General features: G+C 32.7%; 1 protein-coding gene across 3 annotated transcripts in view; it reads left to right on the top strand.

Moving 5' to 3' along the window:
* The window catches only part of FSTL5 (follistatin like 5), an 803,737-nt gene that overhangs the window by 81,204 nt on the left and 697,800 nt on the right, over window positions 1–24,733 (top strand). For 2 of the 3 annotated variants that reach the window (XM_057727979.1, XM_057727978.1), the window contains exon 2: window positions 5,797–5,827. In XM_057727979.1, the coding sequence (XP_057583962.1) occupies window positions 5,797–5,827 (31 nt within the window). Of the gene's footprint in view, window positions 1–5,793; window positions 5,828–24,733 lie in introns of all 3 variants that reach the window. The other variant, XM_057727977.1, reaches the window with a different exon arrangement.

Raw genomic sequence — 24,733 nt, 5'->3', positions numbered from 1 at the left:
TAGTACCATTTTTTTTAGAGTCCATATATATGTGTTAGCATATGGTATTTATTTTTTCTCTTTCTGACTTACTTCACTCTGTATGACAGACTCTAGGTCCATCCACATCACTACAAATAACTCAATTTCATTTCCTATTTATGGCTGAGTTATATTCCATTATATATATGTGCCACATCTTTATCCATTCACTTGTTGATGGACATAAGACAACAACTTTCTAATATCATCATGCTATTTACCTAGGTAGCATGGCCTTACCATAAGCTTTTAATTAATGACTAAATGCAAACTGGATCTCATGGGGCTGAGGAAAAACAGTAGAGACCCAGGAATCTTAATCACTGCACTCTTGTATTAAAGGAGGGAAGCCTCTTGCATTTTACACTTTTAATGACCCCTACTTCCTTCATGTAGTATAGACTGATTATTATCATGTATATCCAATGACAGATTAAGCACACACTCTCAAAGTTAGAGAGAGAATCAATTTATTTTTTTAAGGAAACAATTCAATTCTACCTGCATCTGTTTCATTCTTACATCCCTTTGTATGAAGGTAAATATGTGGTATTCCTGGTATTGACCAAAGGGCACATAAGTAGTCTCATTAATCTAATATACATATGAAAAATAAAAAAAATGAGTATGCATGGGTATTGCTTGTAAAAGTTTCATGCCTTTTGCTTAAAATGATTTAAGCTTTATAAGATGAAGTGGGAGGACAACTCACTGATAGTCTGGTGACTCTAACTCAATGCTGTTGTGAGGGACATGATGCACTCAGCATTTAGTCGGTTTCTTCTCTTCCCAGAGACCATGTGCTTCACAGCAGGAAGGAATAATCCAGATTATTTATGCTTGAATATGTCATGGCCAGATATTTAGTTTTAGTGTTTGATCATAAGACATAAATTTTTTTATGATATAACCATCATCAGATGTTAATGTGTCATACCAAAATCTAAATACTAGATAAGAAACATTATTAATAATATCTTCTAAGGTGATAACATTCTGTCCATTTAAATACTGCATCAGTTCTTGTACCTTGAGGTTATTTGGCTATACTTTTGTTTGCTTAGATATTTTCAGACCACCACTTCTCACTTTAAAAATTACTGTTTTCAAACTTGACTTAATTTTACCCTAACTTAGCCATGTCCCACTCATTATGTTGTACTTTGTTTACAATTCAAGAAACCATGTCTTACAATCATGTGTTTCTTCTGAATCAATAGTTCTGCCCAGATTGTCTTTGCTAATCTTTAACATACTGTCTGCAAGGATCTATTTGCTCATTTCTAACATTGAGCTGAATTTTGTGGCTTCTATTTCTGTAATAAAGATAGCACTTTGGCATTCTTCCAAGAAATAGTGTTGAATGAAGTAAAACATGAATTGTTTGCTATTATTTAGCTTTGATATGTGCCTAAATATATATTTCTTATTTTAAGACAAGACCATTTTGTCAGAAAATCTTTTGGAAGAAAATTAAAATTGAATTATACCAAGAGATTGACACTTCTGCTATTATGGACAAGACCTAAATTTTCATGATGTAAGAATGTTTCTCAAATGTATCATGCAGACAGGGTAACAAATCTTTGTGACCTCTTAAGACTTATTGTATAATTAAATAATTATAATTTTTTCTTAATATTTCCTCATTTAAAAATTAACAGTTGAAACATGAAGTAATAGTTTGTAAAATAAAATTGTGGCTAATACATATTGTGAAGTGAACAAAGCAATATTTTAGTCATAGAAAAAAATTGGAATCGTTATTACTTTGAAAATTCTAAATTATACATGTATGTGTGTATATATAACATATATACACTTACACTGACAGGATTCTAATACAAGTTTAGGAATAAATGAGGTATTTTATCCCTTTACCTTTGAACATTACAAGTCTGTTCCTATTCTTCCCAGTCCATAAAATAAAATTAATTACTAATTTGTCTTCTGTAAACACAGCCTTCTTAAACATTTACCATTTGTAAAATATTTAAGGATATTTCATTGGTAATTTACAAATATATACAATTGTACAAATAGAGAACTAGGTGTTAAGAAAATAATAAAATAAAATGCAATATTGGTGAGTGTTAAGACTATTTGACTATAGTTAAAATAAGTATAAGATCAGTATCAGTATATATTCATGATGGCAAAACTCAAATAGCATTTCAAAAACACCAAACTGTTTTATTCAACTAGTTTCACAAAAACTAGTGCATTTAAAATTTACTCTATCTCCTCAAATTTCTGACAAATCACTTTACTTCACCACTCAGTGGACTTTCCTTCTATACATAAATGAATAAATCATCACAAATTGAACATGTTAATTCACCATATTAGACCTACAAACCTCTTACTCCTATAACCATGCCTTCCTATGTATACTGGTTATATTAGAGGAACTTGTACCTTTAACTAAATTTTGTCCCCTCGTGTGTTATGTATCACATCTACTTTTTCAATAACCTTATAAAGTTAGTCTAATCATCTCTACATTTTATCTTAATCCACTCCGTTTCTATTATGTGTTTCCTATTATTTAGACATTCTCAGTTCTCACTGATATAAATATTATAAATTTATACAAAACAAAACAAAAAGACAAATGAGGAAAAGCAAACACAATACCTCTATGGACTTCCCTTCACTCTTCAGCTACACACCATCCTGGACTTTTCTTTCCCAGTTGTGTTCCTCTCATTCCATTTTTACCACTTCATGCATTTCTTAATCACCTCCTCCTTCAATGAATACTCTCAATTTTACTTCCAAGCCCAAACACATCCAAACATGTGTTTTCTTTGAATGATTCCATATGTGTCAATTCACCTGAAGGGCATTGCCTTAGACCTAATTTTACTAAAGCAGTCAAAATAATTCTATACTATTGAAAATTTCCTTCTTACATAATATATTCCCTGGTATTCCATGATTCAGTTCTCTCCTGTTTTTTCTTCTATAACTCATCTATCCTCCCATTCTCTTTTGTTGGCTAATTCAACTTTATATTTTTCTTAAATTGTTTACAATATTCAGTTCTGGATCATTCAGCTCTACTATATGTTCTCCAGATGCAGTACTGATGATTTATACATAGGCTGGTGATTTCTAAATTTATACATCTTGTTGAAATATCTCCCATAAGTCCCAGGCATTTTGACCATCATCCTACTTTTAGAGTGATATTCAAAGTAAAATCAGAGTCAAATATCAAACCCATGAAAACTTCAGGCTCTTTATTCTTAAGAGACAGAGTAGAGAAAGATTATTTTAAGTTCTACAACTAGAAGGATAGAGAGATGAAGAAAAGGGAGATGAGAAAGATGATCAAAGAAGTAAGGGAAGATCAGAAGTTGAGTTTTAGGCATCATAGGTGGACTGTTATTAGATATTCAAGTAGAGATGTCAAAAATAAAGCTGAATATCTGAATCTAAAGTTCAGTGGTGAGGATTAGCTAGAGATATAAATTTGAGAGTCTTTAGGAAAAGTTGACACCTAAGGCCAGAAGATTAGAAAAGAGCACCAAAAGAATGAGGTGTATAGAAGAAAGATAAGGTCTCAGTGCCTAGGAAACTAGTAGTTAGAAACTGAAGAGACAAAAAGGAATCAGTACAGGAGATAGAACAGGGGTAGCCAGACAAGAGAAAAATGCACAAAGTGGAACAGTACCAGAAGGCAAGCCAAGAAGGAATAAAAGTGCTTCTTATTTGGCCATCTTCCTTATCTTAGTTAGAGATAATGACATTCATCTAGTGGCTCAGACCCTTGAGATCACCCTTATCTGTTCTGTATCTCACATTCAACTAGTCTATCAACAAACCTTCCCAGCTCTAACTGATATTCCAACTCTACTGACACCACACCTTTCTGAGCCATTATCACCCCCCACCAGTATTCCTGCAATATCCTCTCTACTGGTCCCTCTAATTTTGTCCTTCCCTTGTTCCAATTATTTTCAATGGTCAGAATTATTCTGTTGAAATGCAACTCTGATGATGTTACTTTTCTGAGAAGAAACTCTCAGTGTTTGTTTTCAGCTCTCTCAGTGCAAAAAACAAAGCACTAACCAATGTTCCCGGTGCTGGTCCCTCTGCGCCTGTTGCCTTCCTGATTGGATTTCCTACTAAACTCCCCTTACTCAGCCTACCCTGTTATACACGTCTCCTTGGTATTTTTGACAATGTCAAGACCTCCTGTAATCTCAGGAAGTTTCCAGTTTTTCTCTCCTAAAACATGTTTTCCCCAGATATATGCTTGGATCATCCACTCATCTCACTCAGAATTTTATTCAAAAGTTATTTATCATTGTAGACCTGTGTGAAGTTGTAGTCATTCACTCCAAAATACCTCTTTCTAGGGTATATCTTTTTCTAAATATAATTTATTACAATTTATGTAATACTTAGGTTCCAAAAGGACATAATTTTTTTCATCCTTTATAGTCTTATCACCTGGAGCAGTGACTGGCACATCGAAGTGATCTACACAAAATTGTTGAAAGAATGAATGATTAAATGAATGAAAAAATGGTAAAAGAGGAGGAAACAGAGAGAGACAGATTTTTTTTTCATCAGTACCAACTTGGAAAATTTAAGCCAGGTGGACCTGTAATTATGAAAAAATAATGTACTTTTAAAATGAGTAATTTATATTTATTTGTACAATATACAGAAATTTACATTTCATATTTAAATTTTAGTTTAAATGAGCAACAAATACTCCAAATTAAAAATAGATTTGAACTGAAATCAATTAATTAACAAAGGACAGTACATAATTTAAACGCAAAGGCTGGATTGGTTAGGATAAGAGACTTAGAGTACAAAGCTTTAGTCTAATAGAGCCATACATTGGGTTAGCTGGTTCAATAAATATACATTTGTCAATGTGCCTTTTTATTATCAAAATCTGACTCTGGGATGAGTATTTTCAGCAAAATAAATTCTTTATATTTTTAATATGTTTATAAATTTTACCTAAATTTGTTGGAATTCATATTTGTTGAAGTTCTCTGTGTGTGTGACACTTTTTGTTAGAAACATATTTCAAAATAATTTTTAGTATGAGACCCTGAAAGTTTTAGACAGAGTAAACTCTGCTTGAATATTAATTGAGAAGTTATAGAGTGCACAATTTCTACTTAAAATCTTGGAAGCAAGCTAATTTTTCTGGGGTTGCCTGGTAACTAATAAGGAGTATGTCAAATTGAAAGACAGGTCTGACTGAAGCAGCTTTGAATAAATAATATAATTGTTGTCAATTTTAGCCCCAGAGAAGTGAGACAGGGACAAATTCTAAGCTAAACTGAAGGAAAGACAGTTGAAACATCTCCTTTTTTTTTTTTTTTTTTTTTTTTTTTAGGGAATTCTCCACTGTTTGCCCTTAAACCTTTCTTCTCACCAAAAATTTATGATTAATGTAGAGACATTGAAAGCAAATTCTGAAGACATCATTAAAATTAAATGGAATGAACCAAGGCATTTTAAGTGCATACTAATTTATTTATTATTTATTAAACATTTATTTATAAATCCATATTCTTACAGTGTATTGGTTTCTTAGAAAAATTTGTCCACTGAGAATGATTACTGCTCTGATAAAAGATTTGACATAAGTATATTTTAAGGTGAGAATTGTGTTACAACAACTCCTGGGTATGTGTACAACAAAACATTTGACAAGTCTTTAGTTATAGTGATACTTTATATCAGGCTGTTGATAAAATGCTTACAAATTTTGAACTATGTTTGTTTTATTTCCAGCAGGAAAAAAGTCAAGAAGGTTCAAGAATCAAAGGTAAGGAGTGACTATTTTAAGATTATAGTTTTATAAATTTGTATAAGTATAGGATAAGTTTGTAGAAGTATTTGTAGATATATATAAATATTTGATGCTACTTTGAAATTATAGTTGAAAATTAGAAAACAATGGGACTTCAAAATTTTCAACATGATTTTACAGCCATTGTGTAATTTTGGGAATTCTCCAAGGCCAATGAAGTCTCTCTATCAAGATTTCTTTTTTTTATGTAGTGCTTTTGGAAACTTCAACACAATTTTCTGTTTATTCCCTGAGCTGTTTTCATTGAATTCCTCCACCAACCATTGTCCATAAGAGTTGATGTTTTGCCACATTTATGATTTAGCAGATGAACTTTTTCAAAATATGTTTTGTGAAGAACAAGTCACTGCCATCTCACTTTATTTTCTCTGAAAAAGCAAGAAAATATGTATTTATATATCAAAAGTTGGTGATAGCATTTTGTATAGCATAGTCAATCCTAGTCAGACATAGGAAGGTTCTTTACCCCATAGACAATCTTAAGTCTTGAAATGCACTTGTTGAGATAATAAATTAAGTAGATCATAATCCTTCAACAAAATGTTTCCATTAGTGTGTGTTCCTGCCAATCATAATGATAGTACTTCACAGATTTTTTCCAGGGTTAATTCTTCTGGCCTCTCCATTCTTATTCTATATTTTGGGCATCCTTGCCCACCTGTCCCTTTCCCAAGGTGTACTAGTCCCAAGCCTGACAATGGAGCCAAGCACAATTTCCCTGTGCTTTTTTTAAAATTTTTATTTTATTGAAGTATAGTTGATTTACAATGTTGTGTTAATTTCTGCTGTAAAGCAGTGATTCAGTATATATATATATATATATATATATATATATATATATATATATATTCTTTTTCATTTTCTTTTCCGTATATTTTATCACAGCATATTGGATATACATCCCTGTGCTACACTGTAGGATCTTGTTGTTTACCTATTTTGTATGCAGTAGTTTCTATCTATTAATCCCAAACTCCTAATTTAACCCTCTGCCCACCCTTCTTCCCCTTGGCAACCACAAGCCTATTCTGTGTCTGTGAATCTGTTTCTGTTTCATAGATATATTCATTTGTGTCATATTTTAGATTCCACACATAAGCGATATCATATGGTATTTGGCTTTCTCTATCTGAATTACTTCACTTACTATGATAATCTCTAGGTCCATCCATATTGATACAGATAGCATTATTTCATTCATTTTATGGCTAAGTAGTGTATATATGTGTATATACACACATATATACACACACTCTGTCTATATATAGGCAGAGAGAGAGAGAGAGCTCCTAAATGTTGTTTCCATGTTTTGGCCATTGTAAATAGTACTGCTAGTACTGCTATTAACATAGAGGTGCACGTGTTGCTTTGAATTATAGTTTTGTCCATACGCATGCCCAGCAGTGGGATTGTTGGATCATATGGTAGCTCTATTTTTAGTTTTTTAAGGAAACTCCATACCATTTTTCATGGTGGTTGTACCAGTTTACATTCCAACCAATAGTGTAGGAGGGTTCCCTTTTCTCCACACCCTCACCAGCATTTGTTATTTGTAGACTTTTTAATGATTGCTATCCTGTCCAGTATGAGGTGGTACCTCATTATAATGTTGATTTGCATTTCTCTAATTATTAGTGACTTTGAGCATCTTTTCATGTACCTGTTAGCAAGTGTCCTGTTTTATTCCATCCTTTTTGCATAGGAAAATATTTTTTTTAGAGTCTTTTGGAGTTCTACACAAATAAATTCAAAAATATAACTGGAGAAGTTACAAAGATTACATGTATTCCTGAAATGATAAAAGGATAGTTATACTTTTGAGGTTGGCTAGATTGATACCAATTTTGTTTACTTAAGTCCAAATATAATCTCCTCTGCACACTTTCCCACAACTGACAGTCTTACACAGTTTTTCCTTGTTTGGTCATCTGTATGTGTTATATTACTGAAGAATATGAAAAGATATACTTTTTAAAATTTTGCTAGGTATATTTTATTCAAATGAATTATGTAACACTGCTGTTCTAAGGATTCCCAAACTGTGTCCTGTTTCAGCCAACTGAAATATGCCTTGTTATTTTATATATGAAGTTATTATACTTATTTATCCTCAAAACACTCATATTAATTTAAAGCTTTGTACTTTTTTGTTGCAAAAGGGAATTTATATTCCAAGAGGTGCTGTGTGATGTTCATTTAAATGATATACACATTTTAAGCATGCTCAGTGCACATCTTCCTTCTTAAGAAGAGACCCAGTGTTTCAGATTAATCTTAAATCACATTTATAATTCTGTTATAGTTGAAATAATTTCAGTGTAGCTTTCTTTTTGATGCTTTATTGCCTTGGAGTGCATAAATTATATCATCTGAAGCAGTAGAAATTATGTTTTCTCAACTACTGTCAGAGAACACTCTGTTTTCTTCTATAATGTAATAAAATTTCCAGGATGATGCTTGTCACTTCTTTCACTGTTATTGGCTGACACATGGTTCAGAACCTTCACACAATGTCTGCTAGACTATGGAATTGTAAGTAAAATACATCAGAGGTATATGGTTACATCAGGACTTGTTGCCTAACTCTGCTTAGAGGAACTATACATTTTTTCTTGAATAGTTATGGGAATCATCTTACAATGTTATCTTACTGGAAATTATGAATGACCATTTATAATATTTTTAAATCAGTATTAAGAAGAAAAAAATGTCATAAAATAATATCTTACCCATTATTAGATAACAAAAATTCTAAAAATTAAATATTGTACATTTCTTGGTTACTAATAGTTGAAATATGAGCCATGGCCTCATTTAGTCTTAGTAAACAATTCTCAGCTAGTAATTCTCTGGACTTCCTGACTAATTGATAATCTCATTTGCTAGAACTCATTTATTACATTGTCAAGAATGTATGCAGAGGATCTTTAATCTAATTTCTTGCATTTGGTGCCTATTTCTGCTTGAAACAACAATCCCAACCTCATGATATCAGTGACCTGAAATTACATTAATTCACAAAGCACTCCAATGAAAACCAATCCCTTTTTCTTCTCTGAGACATACATTGAAATGTTTGGAAACTTGCAATTCTATCTCTGATTATTTGATACTCTTGTAATATTATTTTGGAATGTCATACAATTTATATTTTATATCTATATGGAATTTAACTGACAAGATGAATTTTGGTTCAATAGTTAGTATAGATTCTCAACTAATTTTCATCTTTATATTGCCTGTTGTTAAATTAGACAAAGACTAATCTCTATTTAGTACACAATTTTGAGGTTTACAATTATTTAAGATAGCCTTCCTTAAAGTTACACTAAAGATTATAGCAGAGAAATAAAGACAGCCCCATAGATTTGAAACAAGCATCAACTATTCAGGAAGCCATATTTCACACTGTTTCCAGTGACATTACAGCTAAGTTAATATAGAGCACGTTATGTGTTTAAGACCCATTGAGAATTTTACAAATATCATGAAGAAATAATTTCTACTGTAAGGATCACGACAAGTCAATTATCAGCTGCCAGTATTTCTTAGGGTAGTATGTAAATTTGTGACTGGTTTGTTTGTATACATTTTAGAGTATCTCTCTAAAGTTCTTAGTGATAAAACAGTAACAGTTTTTGAGGAAAATTTAAATAAGCCACGCTTTATCAATAGCTTAAAAATTCTGTCAAGGTTTTACTTTTCCAAAATGATGTGAAGGATTACTATAATCCGAAGGGTGAAATCACTGTGGAAAGTTTGCAGGTGGTTATACAGTGCCATGTACCTCAATATCGGCTTCCTCCTCTTCTGTCAATAAAAAGAATGTTTGTCCATTCACCAAAGAGATCCAACTGCTTTTAACACAGTTCCCCCTTCTTTCTTCTTAAGTGTGTATTCTTGGCTCTTCCCATTCAGAAGGGATAAAAATAAAGTCTGTTACCTTTTCATTTCTAGTTGTATTTTTGTTAAGAGTCTACATTTTGGGGACACTGAGGACTAAAGTTCATTCCCTAATACTCATTTACATGTGATATCATTAACATCTCTCTTTTGTTAAATATCTAATCGATGTCAGGCACTGTGCTGAGCTTTTTACATATATTATCTCATTTTAATTCTCAAACACACATTATTAAGTAAGATTTAGCATCCAAATATGTCCACATTTTGAGAAATCACATGCAATGTAAATAATTCAGATCAATATTATCATTCTTTTTCTATATTAAAATGGATTATAGTTTATTTACCCAGTCATCAATTTATATTAGGTAAATTAAGCATATTGTTATTAGCAATGCTTTTTACATTTTCCTGGAGTTGATATATACGAGTTTAATTATTTATGCATTATTTTTCTTTAACATCATGGTTACAAACATTTTCCTGCCAATTTATATAAAGACTGTTCAGTGCTTTGTTACTTTAAGGAAAAAATAGATAATGGTAAATGCAGCATAGTAATATTCTAAGAAACACATGTAAGAATTATGCAAGCTTGTTCACTAAATACTTATGATCTTTCACAAGTGATTTAATCCCTCCAGAAGTAATTTCTTTTTTATTGTAAATATTAGCATAGCATACTTTGCGATATCAAAAGCCCTTTACATGTCTGAAACTCTAAGGCTTACACTTCCGTAAGGACATTGGACAATACTATTATTTCAAACACTGATGCTGCAAAAGTCTGATTCTTAATAGATTCTACATGGCAAATATTATGTCATATACACTTGTGTATATGAAAAAGGTGAGCTGCACAATTGCTCTTCCTGTGGTACATACCTTCTTACATGCAATGAGCAATAACAGAAAACATTATGCCAAGGCCACACTTAATCAAATTAAAAGAGTGTGTTTGGGAGAGTAAAGACTATTAAAGAACTATGAAGCCTGCAGTCTTTATACACACAAATGCACATACAAGTTATTCTCTATTTATTTTTAAACACTCATGGGTTCAGATTTTCCTTTATTTCCTACAGCACAAAATTGGCAACTGAGAACACTAAAAATAATCTTGTATATAGAGGAATATATATCTCAATCAGGCTGAAGGGGTGCTGCTATGAGATTGGAATGCTAAACTCCCCATTTGGGCTGCCTGAATATTCAGAGCTCCTTTATTAGAATAATCTCACAGAATTCCTAAGGTCAGCTCACTTCTCCAAGCTCAGGTAGCTAGCTGGGAACAGTGAGTAGATAGAAATTGACCTTCAAATTCTTATTCATAAAGGCCATCGGATATATTATATTAGCAAATGAAAATATCATGTAAAACTGAAAGACAGTAATTCATGTATATGAGCCCTTAATAAGACTGTTTTGTTTAATTGTTGCATTTCTTTAAATTTAGGAAACAAAATATAGCCGGGACAGTTAGTAATACTTGAAATGGAGATTCTTACCATTAACTGAAATTCAGAGTCACTATATTTTTAATGATTACAATTTCATGCATTATGAATGTTAGGATCTTTGGTATTCAGTTTAGAAAGCTATTGCTGTGAGAAATAATCATTTGTAGGATTTATGAAAACTGTAGGTTTTTTGCTATTATAGTCAATTGTTATAATCCTTAGAAAATCCAAGTACCAAAAGACAAGAAAACTCACCTCTAGAATATGTCAACTGTGAATGATCAATAGGTTTGTTTATTTATTTGTTGTTGGCAAACAGAAATGCTGGATAAGCCCCAGGCAAGTGTACTTATGGCAGATTTGTGATAATAATTCTTAAAAAATAATTAAATGCTGTAAAAGAGTGTGAAGGAACAATATGTGTTTTATAAACATTTTATGCCATAGCAATTGAATTATATCAGAATAATTCTAATTGTTTTCTTAAAATGAAATTTTGAAATTAAATGGGGGCAAAATGTATTATCATGAGTAATTTTGATTAGCCTTGCAGCAAAATACCAATGTCATATATGCACAACTTAATAGTTTATGATTGACTAGCACCTCAAATATTTCAATCCATTTCATTTTACACCTAACTTAACAATATAAATATATATTGATTGTTGAGTGACAAATCGATTAAAATATAATTTTCAATTGTTATAAACACATTGGCCATCTTCTCTGATTTCATTAGCTGATATTTGTTTTATTTTTGATCTTTCACTATTAAAAAAAGTGATCCTATATCTTCATGTGAGTGATGTTTTCTGAGTATTCATTTTAAAAAGACTGAGGTTTGGAAACAAAAATAGTACATACATAGATGCCAATTCTGGAAGCCATTGTATACATAAGTTAGTAATTTTTACTTTGACAAACTTTTGAGCATATAACCATTTAATTTCTAATGTATAACTCCATAAAATAAAAGTTAATTAATGGAAATATATTCACTACAAATAATCTAAATGATGCCCCCAAATGTCCTCCTAAATAACTTTTTAGTAGTAAAGTTTTCAAGGTCAGTGATAAATTTTCTTTGTGAATTAAGGTAATATTCATTCTCCATTCTTAAAAATATTTGTTTAAACAACTTGGTCCAATTTTAGATGATCTTGATTCATGTCCTCCTGCCACAGAAGCAGGAAGACAAACATCCTTCTCTACCTAATGATGCTATTTTCATCATTGAAGAGGTTTCAAAAACTATCTGATTGTGTTTCTCATTTATGCCAAGAGGGACTCAATTTATATTATGCCAAACACATCATCTTTCCCCCTCCATTTTCTACATTCTCTAGTTTTCTAAAGGATATTCATAAATCATCTCATTCAATGGGTCATTTATTTTGGTTTCAGGATCATAAATTTTGCAGCTCACTTTTCCCACCGTGAGGCAGTGCTATCTAAAAGAAATCAAGGTGTGATAAGTTGTTGGGAAAACAAACCAGAATACCTGGATTTAAGATTTCTCTAATAAATAATTATTTAATTCTACATGGAGTGTCAAATAAAGATTGTTCAGGATTTTCTTTACATAGTTTTTTACTATTTTTTTTTTTTTTTTACCTGCACAGTAACATACCAACACTGATCTTCCCTTCAGTCACCAATACAAAATATCTTTACTTTAGGCTTTAACAGAACTCAGTGGCTTTCTAAAGAAGTTTCTTTAAAAAATTCCATACACTATCTCCTGAGAGAGTTGAATGGCATGTCTCAAGAAATATCAACTAGTATTAACCAAACTGTGTTTAATGACTTTGTTTATTTAGCTTAAAACAGTTACTTCACTTACTTGCAGTGGTTAGTCTTTGTGAAAGAGGGGTTCTTGAAATGATCGTATGAATGTTACCTTTTTTTTTTTTTTTTTTGCTAAAGACACTGTCTTATCTTCTAATGAAAAACTATATGGTCTATCAGTTTTTTCTTTTGGCTTTGTCTCCCCTAGCACTTTAAACATGAAATTTGATTTTATTTAATAAACCATATTTACTTGGATTTTTAAAATACGTATTTCTTCTTTTTTACCCAAGGTCTTAATCTAGCATTTAATGTAGTAATATTTAAGTAATTTGTAAATTGTTTGAATTTTTTTAATTATGAAGGATATGCATTTTACATAAAAAGGATTTATAATTCTGTAAGTGATATCATACTCTGACTTCTATGAGGCAAAACAGAATACATTTCTTTGTCTAACTTTGATGAATTAGTTAATTTGGAGTTTTACCTATTAAGTCAAAGACCAAATAATTTCCCTTTTAAATATTTGTAAGCTTCATTTCATAGTTTTAACTCATTATGTGGCTAATAATAATTACTTGGATGAAAAGATGCAAATGTTTTCACTGGAAAATAATACATATCATTCTACTAAAATTAATGTAATTATTTCCTAAATTGTTGCATGAATTCCTTATCCACTGGACATTGGAAAATATGGAAAAACTCTGGTCAAATATGCATTGTGATATTGTGAATTTTTTACATAATCCTTTAGTGATGCTTACCTTTGCTTTACTAAGAATTTCTTTTGTATTTGACCAAGGATTTCTTTTCCCCCGTTGAGCAACTTTCAGGAAAAGGCTATTACCATTCAAAGCACTAGAGTTACAAGAACCACATTCTCAGAAGCACTGATTTATATGACACACTTCAGGATATATCATAGTGTTTAACCTCTGCACACTTAAGCTCAATTCTTTCTCCCCCCACTTAAGGACTCTTAGTCTCCCTTTCTTACCTGTAATGTAAGTATAATATACCACAAAGTGCTGTTGTAAGGATTAAATAAGGTAAAGTATAGAAACCCTCTGAATGGAGTGAAAAGCTATTGGTTTATGTGAGTTCTTATTTCAGCATGTTTTCAAATGTCTAAAATTATTTTTTAATCCATCAGTGGTAGACATATTTATGAAAAATAATCTTCAATTTCATAAAATATTAAGATTAGAGGTCAAGACACATTGAGTTTACTTTGCCTCATTATTTTACATAATTCTAAATTATAATCCACAGATTTTCCATACTTGAGATATCTGACCTACTGATATAAAGTAATATCTTAGGCTGACATTCTTATCAGGTTCCTACAGTGAGGCATTACACTCCATGGAAAAAAAAAAAATTAGTACAGCGCAGTGGATCCTGCCTTGAACATAAACATATATAGAAGATTATTCTTTGGTAATAAAGTATTATTCTCTGATAGTACTAAGTTGATGTCTTAATGGCTTATATTAAATTGGAAGAAATTTATGAGAAATTTAAATTTTTAATATTTATTTATTTATTTTGGCCTCACCGGGTCTTAGTTGCAGCACAAGGGATCTTTGTTGTGGCATGGGGTATGAGAAATTTTTCAAAAACTAGTTTAACTCACTGATTTATAAGTTAACTATTGCTTTATTTAGAAAGTGCTGTTTTATGTTAGAAATTTTGTGCTAATATTAGCCTGCCCAAAGAATTCAGAAAAGAAGATATAAGTTCAGCTTCACTCTAAAATAAAGCCTGGTTCAATAAACATTTAATAATTTCAGTATTATGACCAAAGTTAGATGCCAGGGAGATTAAGGACAGAGTTTCGAGGCAAGTGATAACTGCCTGTGAGTTTGGGAGATGGGATCTAAGACAGATAAATACAGTTGCCAAAAAAGCATGATAGATTCTTTAGTAGAGAAAGGCTGGAATGCTGTACATGCATGAGGCTAAGGTGAGGTGTAGGAAGAAGATCTGGGAATGGACTGTTGGCAAAGATTCACCTTTTCTTTTCATAGGGAGATAAGATCTTGTCTAGAAGAACAGGGAGGAATAAGAGAGGTGAAGAATAGAGTATTCCAGCTTGCGTCTCATTAGTGAATTGCACATGTTGACATATTAATGTGACATTGATGAGAAGCAAAGGAGAAATCAGTATAGAGTGGAATGGATTCATAAAGGAATGTAAAATTAGAAAAGTATTAGTAGCAAATTGGGTGGCAGGAAAAATGCTAGTGTGATGAGATCACCCAATCTAGACAGCAGGCTGATATTGATTAATACAGCATTGAGAAATACAGTGTATAAGCTAAGCAGTTTTCTGTTTGATAAGCTGCAAGTTTTCTGAAATTATTATTCCTGTTTTTTTTCCTTTCAACAAACAGAACAAAAATCTGAGAACTGAATGATGATCATAAAATCAGTTTTGCTTGGTGGTTTAGCACTCAGAATCAGAGTAAGTTTCAATCTGAGTCTACCACTATGGAAAATGACCTGACCATGGTGGACTAACGTCCCTTCTGTAAAAAGTGGGTAATGATGTTTCCTTCTTTATAGGTTTGTTTTGATGATTAAATAAGTTATTAAATACAGACCACTTATCAAAAACCACCTGAGATTTTACCCCCTTCGCAAACTGAATGATCTTCACAGTTTCCTGGATTTTGGCAGAAGACAGGAGGCTCCTGTGTCAGAGGTAAAGTTTCATCCTCACAGCCATAGCAGTTGTCAGCATACCAGCACCTGTGCCAGGCCCCCAGGGTGATGGGAAGAGGCCTCCATGATGCCTGTATGTGCAGTGGTTTGCATTATAGGAGAGGACCACTCCATCTGCCTGCCTAGCTTAGGAAATCCAAATATTTTATAATGGACAGGAAGCACCCTGACATTTGACTGTGGAGAGACCTTTTGTTACACTCAAGTACTTACTCTGGCTCCAGAGGAAGACCCTCTTTCTATTTTCTAAAGATATTCACTATACAAAATCTCTGAGAAGAAAAGTTCGGAATAAAACACAGTCAATATTGCTTCTCTCAAGACACACAGAAGTGCAAGATGCCAGTAGGGAATTGTCTCTCAGAGCACTTAGAGTTGTAGGTGCACAAAAAACCTACTCAATAAACCTTCATAAATGCCAACACCACCACAATCATCATCATTCAGAGAGTAGTTTTGTTTTTCATTTTTGTTTTTATTTTTCTTTGTTTTTTGGTTATCCTCTGAGGTGTAAGTGAATGTAGATAGATGCATAGAGAAATACATACACCATTTTTTTCTCTCCACAATGTTAATGTGTGGTTATTTTAAAAGTCAAATAAATTAAGAAAGTTAAAAAGAGTAGTTACAGTAATTCACATTTTCTATGTAATTAATAAGTGCCAGGCCCTAGGTCCCTATGTAATGTGCTTCATTTGCTTTATCTTGATGTATATGTTTATACATCATATGTATATAAATATATATATGAATAGTTAACTTAGGAGTGTTTCTTTATTGCCAGGTCTTCTGCTAAGTGTTTCCATGTATTATCTTATATAACCCTCAGAAGAATATTATATACTAACAAGAGAGTAAATTTTATTGCAATCTATCTGTATAAAAATGACCATCAATCACATTGTGGTATATGTGAATTCAGAAATTTTTTTATATATGCATATATATTTCTGCAAAAAAAACTTTGAGTTTTCTTCTTTTGGAAGTGTTCGTGTATATCCTTGTTTCTCAAAAGTTTGCAAAGGCTTTATGGTGGACACTGTAAACTGGTTTCTTCAACAACCATTTAAAACACCAATTAGCATGCTTTTTATTGATTTTTCACAAAGTCCAGTAAATGAAAAGCTATATTTCCCAGATTCCCTTGCCTTCTGGATGTGCTTTAAGTTTCTCCAATCACATTCATGCAAGCATGACATTTTATGAAATTCTTGTTGAAAAATAAGCACAGTTTGGGGGAAAGAAATTTTCCTTCCGCAGGTAATGGCAACAGTAGTGTAGTACTGAACCCAGCAGCCAGGATGATAGCTTCCTTATGCTGTTACTCCTGATTATGGTAAAGGCAGTAACCTTTGGATATTCCAGTTCTGTGGTGAGTTCTAGAAGTTAGTTCTAACAGCTTAGTATACAACCTTTTCCCTCAGTCCTGTGAGCAATTACTATATCTTTTCATATATATATATTTAATTTAATTAAATTTGTGCAGTTTCTACTGTCTGTAACAAAGAGTCTTGATCAGTGCATAAGTCTGTTGACTGAAAAATATATATATACAACCTAAAATTTGAGAGTTATGTTTTTTTGGCAGACATTCTTAGGACTAAAGCCTGGGACACAGCCTCTCAAATAGCTCTGAGAGGCTGCTAGGAAGAGGTAAGGGAGGAACTGGGATATATAAGAGTTTTTGCAAAGAAGACGCAGTGGTAGGAACATAAAAAAGATTACTATCAACTAAAGAAAACCATGTATCTCAAGTTAAGGAATTTGGTATGCTTTTCTGTATATGGGAAGATGCAAAATCTGGGCACATGGAAATCATTACTTTCATATGCACCTCAGCTATCTGGGGCCAGTATCCTGTGTTTTCTCATCCTGAGTCTCCTCAGAATACACCATGGCGTGGGGGGGTGGGGGGTGGCCACAGTGGCTGACTGCTAGATGGGGACATCCTGTTTCCATCCTGAGGTCCCTCAGGATTCAACATCAGGGCAGATGTAATGAGATGGCTTAATGGCTGCAACATCCTTTGTTTACTGATATAGCAGGCAACTGTTTTTCATTGACAAGTCTATTCTAGGACTACAACTAGGGATCTGGTATGGAAAAAGTAAGTAACCAAGGGATTATCAGAGATCTATTTACCAAATTTTGGGGAAAGACTCAAACCTATCAGCAGAGCTGATGCAGGCTATGACAGCCAGAAGGTGCAGGTTATTAAAATCAAACTGCAGAGCAAACGCATACATTGTTCAGGCAAATGTAAAACCAGGTCATCCTATCTAACGGGCAAGCATAACAGTAGGACATTCTTAAGCCAGACATAATGATGGCTCATACAGTCACTTATTCAAACTTTTGTGTTGAGTATCAATGGTGTACCAATCACAGTCCTGGCATGGAGATGCAGTAGTGGGCAAAACAGGACAAATATCCTGTCCTCCTGGATCTCAGACTGCAGCTCCTAGCAAATCTGCCTCTGCCACAGGAAAGATTACAGCTATTTTTAAAACAGGACCAAACAAAGCATCTTCTAAAATCCCATGAAAACACAAGCATACAATGAAAAGATAAACTCCATTCTGTGAGAATTCAAGCTACTGCTACCTAGAAATTATCACCCCCACCAAGCTCTCAAACCTTACATTAGAAATTGTTTTTGATTCTGCAAAATACGTGCCTCTTAATCTTGCCCCCAAATCTCTTCCCTTTGGAATTAAATGGTAATTGTCATGATGTAATTCCCATGAATCCTTAAAAGGAAAAGTCTCCACATCATTTCTTGGCCCTGCTTGGCCTTTATCAATGTATTTTCTCATGGAAGTGAAGTAGCAGTGCTTTGATAGGATGACTTAGAACACACAGGCTTATAGTTCACCTCTAGAAGTACCATTACTTTTCTTGGCTTTCTATGCAGTAATCATTCTGCTCTATTATGCAAATATCTCTCCTATCAAAGGCATCAATTGAACATTATTATCCCATTATAATTTTTAATAAAAAACTTTTAAAATTCTCCTTAAAAATCTTACTATGGAGGATTTTATATAAATTATACATATAATATTAATGTAAAATATTAATATACACATATATTAATATATAATATATATTACATAATATACAATATTTTATTATATGATCTATGTGATAGGTCATATAATAACTATGTAATAGATCATATAATATATAAGATTTATATAAATAATTCATTAATATAATCACAATATTACATTATCATAGATGTGATTTATTTTCTGTTTGTGTATTTGTTTTTTTGCATTTGCTGTAAAGGCTTGCAAGGAGAGATAATATATATCAATCCCTTACCATGTACCACATATCTATCCATATATTTGTTTCTTTAGCTTACTATATCTATCAAAAAGCCCTGAGAAGCAGACATAAGTTTACTTGTAAGGAAAATGAATCTTGAAGATTAAATAACTCTTGAAAAATTATAGAGCTAATAAGTACTTGAAGCTTCATTTAAGGTAAACTTACTGCTTTTACCTAGATTGCCATTCTCACAATTATCCTTCAGCATCCTACTGCATTGTAATAAAGTGAAATCTTTCTATTTTTGGATAAGTCTGAATATGAGAATGTGTTCATTGTTTGAAACTTCATGGTAACCAATATAAGCTACATTGTATCCACTGTAAGATGGAAAAGTCCTATGCCCTCAAAAATTGAATGAATTACTTACATCTATGTCAGAATCCAGGTGAAAAACTCATGCATTATAGTCAATAAAAATGTAAACAGATTGAACTAATTACATGGGAAAAAAACTTTAAATTTTGCCATAAGATTTTTAAAAATTGTCCTGTGATTTAAACAAGTGAAACATTAATTTTATTTACATACTTACATTTCAATTATAAAATAAACAAATAAAATTAAAACATTAAAGTCCCTCTTATGAGGAGTCTGATAAGGCAATAATCATTTGGTTCAATCAGCAAAGGACACATTGTATATATTTGCTGAAAAAATATAATTTTTAAATGCTTTTTTGTTTATTTCTTCTATGTTGTTGTTTTGAGTGTGAAGTGACTTAATCATCCTCTCTACCTGGTTAAGCAGAATCAAATCATAGTGCAGTGTAATCAAGAGTCAAATGCATTCACTGGCCATGAGACTGCAGACAAGCCCCTCACTAGCCTGAGTCCTAAATGACAGACAACCAGCAGCACCCACCTGATTGTTCTGTTGTGAGCATTAACCAACGTGATTGACAGAAGTGTTTGGAATAGTTTCATAGTTAATACTCAATAATGGTTGGGTTAAATACTATTATTTTAATTTATTGAGTGACGATGTATGAACTTAGATTTGGAGAATTGCTTAATGATTATACCATGAGTTATCTTTTTTTATAAATTTATTTATTTATTTATTTATTTATTTATTTATTTAATTTATTCACTGGCTGCATTGGGGTTTTGCACATGGGCTTTCTCTAGTTGCTGCGAGCGGGGGCTACTCTTCATTGTGGTGCGCAGGCTCCTCATTGTAGTGGCTTCTCTTGTTGTGGAGCACAGGCCCTAGGCATGTGGGCTTCAATAGTTGTGGCACATGGGCTCAGTAGTTGTGGCTCACGAGCTCTAGAGCACAGGCTCAATAGCTGTGGCACACGGGCTTAGTTGCTCTGAGGCATGTGGAATCTTCCCAGGGCAGGGCTCGAACCCATTGTCCCCTGCATTGGCAGGGGGATTCTTTACCACTGCGTCACCTAGGAAGTCCTATCATGAGTTATCTCGAATGAGAGCAGAAAACATCTGTTGTAAGGAAAAGGCTCGCTTTCAACATCAGTATCATTCACAGCACTGAACTTAATTATCTATTTTTCTAAATACTGGATTAATTTTCACTAAACAGATTTGCTTTAAATCCATATTTTCAATAATTTAAGTAGTTAATATTGTTCACAGTGTGAGTTTATCCATAGGACTTGTATCCTATGACCCTGGTTAAGTAAGAGATCAATATGCAATGTTATTTATTCAAATTGAATAAAAAAGCTTAAATTGTATAATTTTTTTCATTTCTCTTTACATTTTCTCATTTATAATTTGGGATGTTTAAAAGTTTTTCTTGTTAGGGGCCAATAAGATATGAATCCAATAATATATATGAGAAGTATACTTAGCACGTTACCTAGAATCTCATAGGTATTCAATTAATTAATTAAATTTAAATCAAATTGTACATGTAAACATGTACATATATATATGCCCATATAATATAGTATTAAATATTATGCATAATTCATAATAATTTTTTAAGCTCATATATAGATAAAATATATTTGAAATAAATTTATAAATACAAGTATATACTTAGATACACAAAGATATAAAATTAAATCACTTTCTACCTTTTGGAAAGCTACTATGTATTTTCACACACACACACACACACACACACACACACACAGAGCAAGTTTCTCTATGGTTAAAATCAGGATTTACCCAGATTTGTATCTCTTAAAACACTGGCAGGTGGGTTCTTCATAAAAGCTATCCAGAAAATATTTGTGAATAAATTATAAATGAATTAGAAGACACATTCACTTACAAATGTCAGTACACTTTTATGTAAAAGCATTTAATGCAATCCATGATGAAATATTTTGACTATTTCTAAGTAGAAATTTGATATTTTTTATCAAAGTTAACTACCATTACCAGTGTTCTATTTTTAAACAATAGTGAATATATTCCCTTTTCAGTCATCTTTTAAAACATATAATCTAGAAAAACAATGTAGTGTAGTCTCTTATTAACTTTTTACCTTTATTGTCATACATAAAATTTTCATTTAATTTCCAGAGTTGAAGTTTGCAAATGAGGAATAATGTATTTTCATTATGATTTAAATATGAATTGATATTTGGATTATATGTTATGCTTAGCTCAATTTTTAATGAGGAAGATACACAAATTTGGAATCTGTTCAAATTGCTTTTATTTTATAAGACACTTTAGAGATTATACATGGATCACCAGAATTCCATTTTTTTCAGATGGGGAAAAAAACCTGCCATATCATAAAAAGCACCAAATTCCAGATGCAGAGAGAAAAAGCATCCTTCATGGCTGACAGGCAGAATCAAGTGTACAGGCCAAAATAATTTGAGTAATATCATCAAAGGACCACAGAACCAACAATAGAAAGTTTAGTCTCTGATTAAGTTTAGATATCAGTGGATCAATTACTTGCAGCCACACACACACACACAAATACGTGGGACATTTAGACTTTTAACAGATTGTTTCCATGCTTTATTATTAAAAATATTATTCAGCACAGAATGGATGGGGATAGTTAGTAAAGAAGATGGATCTGTCCACATTGAAATAAAGGAAGGGTGCTGTGCTTCTCCTTCAATATGAAGAGTTAGCTGTGGGGCTGAGAGAGCAGGAATTAGGTCTGAGCTTATTGAGAATGTTTGCTTGAGTTTTCTATAAGTTGAGAAGGAACACTGAGCTGACAGATGGCACTGATCTTTTTTTTTTAATTAAAGAAATATAAAACTACTAGACACAAAGCAGAAATATTTTACAGGTCTACAAAAGAAGAAATTAAAGTAAGTAGGCTTCAGTGTCAACAATGATGAAGGGAGAAATAAAGTAAGCTGCACTGTGGTTTCCATGATGCACTAAATATATCAGCAAGAGCACACTGTAAATGTAAAAGAGTTAGCTCCACCCAACATGCTGCAAAATATGAATCATGCAGAAATAAAACAATGATCAAATTACTGTCACCAATAAACTACAATGTTAAATGCCAATACGATGTTGAGAAATTAAATGGAAAACAATATTCTAACAATGTAAAACCTATGAAGTTTGATTCAACTTATATTCATTTGCATGGTCTTGCTTAATGCATGTTTTTCTATATAAATTTTTATTGAAGTATAGTTGATTTACAGACTTTCAGGTATACAGCACAGTGATTCAGATATAGATATATGTAGATATAGATAGATAGATGATAGATAGATAGATAGATAGATAGATAGATAGATAGATTCATTTTCAGATTCTTTTCCATCATAGGTTACTATAAGATATTGAATATAATTCCCTGTGGTATACAGTAGGTCCCTGTTTTTTATCTATTTTATATATAGTAGTGTGTATATGTTAATCCCAAATTCCTAATTTATCCCTCCCCTCCCTTTCCCCTTTTGTAACCATAAGTTTAGTTTTTATGTCTGTGAGTCTATATTTGTTTTGTAGGTAAATTCATTTGTATCATTTTTTAGATTCCACATATAATGACTTTATGATATTTGTCTTTGTCTGACTTCACTTAGTATGATAATCTCTAGGTCTGTCCATGTTGCTGAAAAATGGTATTATTTCATTCTTTTTATGGCTGGGTAACATTCCATCGTATATATGTACAACATCTTCTTTATCCATTCATCTGTCGATGAACATTTAGGTTGTTTCCATGTCTTGGCTATTGTAAATACTGCTGCTATGAACATTGGTGGGCATGTGTCTTTTCAGATTAGTGTTTCTGTCTTTTCTGCATACAAACACATGTTTTAAACAGGCCAATTCTAACATTTTTGGTTTCTGGACCAAGAGTACAAATAGAACACTTCACCAACTCCCCACACACCTTGGTCTGCCCTCTTCTCTAATGCCTACCTACATGGCCATTCCACCCTTTTACCTCTTCTGAAAATTAAAAACAAAACAAAACAGTCTGCTCTTTGCAGGTCCAGAAAGTGGGCTCAGAGTCAGAGTTAGGGAATTCTAAGGTCCAGTCCCCCTGAGGAAGGCCCAAAGGGTAGCAAGGCACAGACTTGGACTTAGCTCCTTGTTTGAACCTCTTGCCTTGCCAAGAGAGGAACAGCCAAAGGAGGGCTCCAGGGCTTCCTCCAAAACCAGGGGCTCAAGGCAGGAACCCAACTGCCTAACTCATTCATTACAACTGTTGAGAAGGTGTCATGAGTTGGAAAATACCACGTAAGGAAGGTCCAATGAGTAGAGAGATTTGCATTAAGGGAAGCTAAGAGAAGGGGATATATTTAGAAGAACAGTGGCTTACATGAGATACAATCACTTTTTGAAAAACTTGAATTTTATGAACTTCTTATCAAATCTTTACATATTAGGAAAAAGTACTATTCACCATTGCCTCATTCTCTAATATATTTTACAGTTCTTGCTGACCCCATCCTCTCTGTTGATCCAATTATGCTGTCTTAGTAAGTGGTCTGCTGGAAATATGAAAATAAACAAATAGATAAAATGTGCAGAAAACCATGTGTCTTCCAGCAGATGGCTGCTGTAGGTGTTCTACTAGCCTGCTTCAAACTGCCATGGAAATGATACATTGCCTCTCAGTGCCTCCCCTGCATATCCAACACAGTTTCCCCTCTACACAGTCATGTCTTTCATAACAGATATGTTTTATAATGATTTTAGTGTGATATAACAGAACTTGGACTTATCAGAAGACACTTTATTAGAGAAAAATGCTTTCACTTTTTTTTTTAGCATTCTGAGCCTTTAGTGAATTGATCTGAAAAAAAACAAGAACAGGTTGGATAGAGATGAGAGATGTTGCAAAGTGTTGGGCTATTGTCCGGTCATTCTGGAAAGAACACGCTGGCAGATAATCTACAAGATGATAGCATACAGCCCATCTGGCATGTGGTCTGTGTATCACAGGCCCTATGATCAAAATCACAGTGGGAGGAATCTGCACGGGGTAATCATGCAGGCACTGGCAAAAACTGACTCGAACTGAGATTTACTAGAGAATAAGAACAGAGAGAACTTCCAATCTCTCCATCTGGATATTTTTAAACTGACTTTTAAACCATTGAGCTAAATTACTAAGTCTATGTTCAATTGGCAATGTGAGCATCATCCTTGGAATTTATTGGGACAATTATAAGACTTCAGGGATTCACAAATGCAGTATCTACCAGAGCTAC

This window comes from Hippopotamus amphibius, chromosome 3 (genome assembly GCF_030028045.1).
Source record: "Hippopotamus amphibius kiboko isolate mHipAmp2 chromosome 3, mHipAmp2.hap2, whole genome shotgun sequence".
Lineage (NCBI taxonomy): Eukaryota > Metazoa > Chordata > Mammalia > Artiodactyla > Hippopotamidae > Hippopotamus > Hippopotamus amphibius.
The sequence above is the reverse complement of the archived record's forward strand: the minus strand, read 5'-3'. Positions and strand labels throughout refer to the sequence as shown.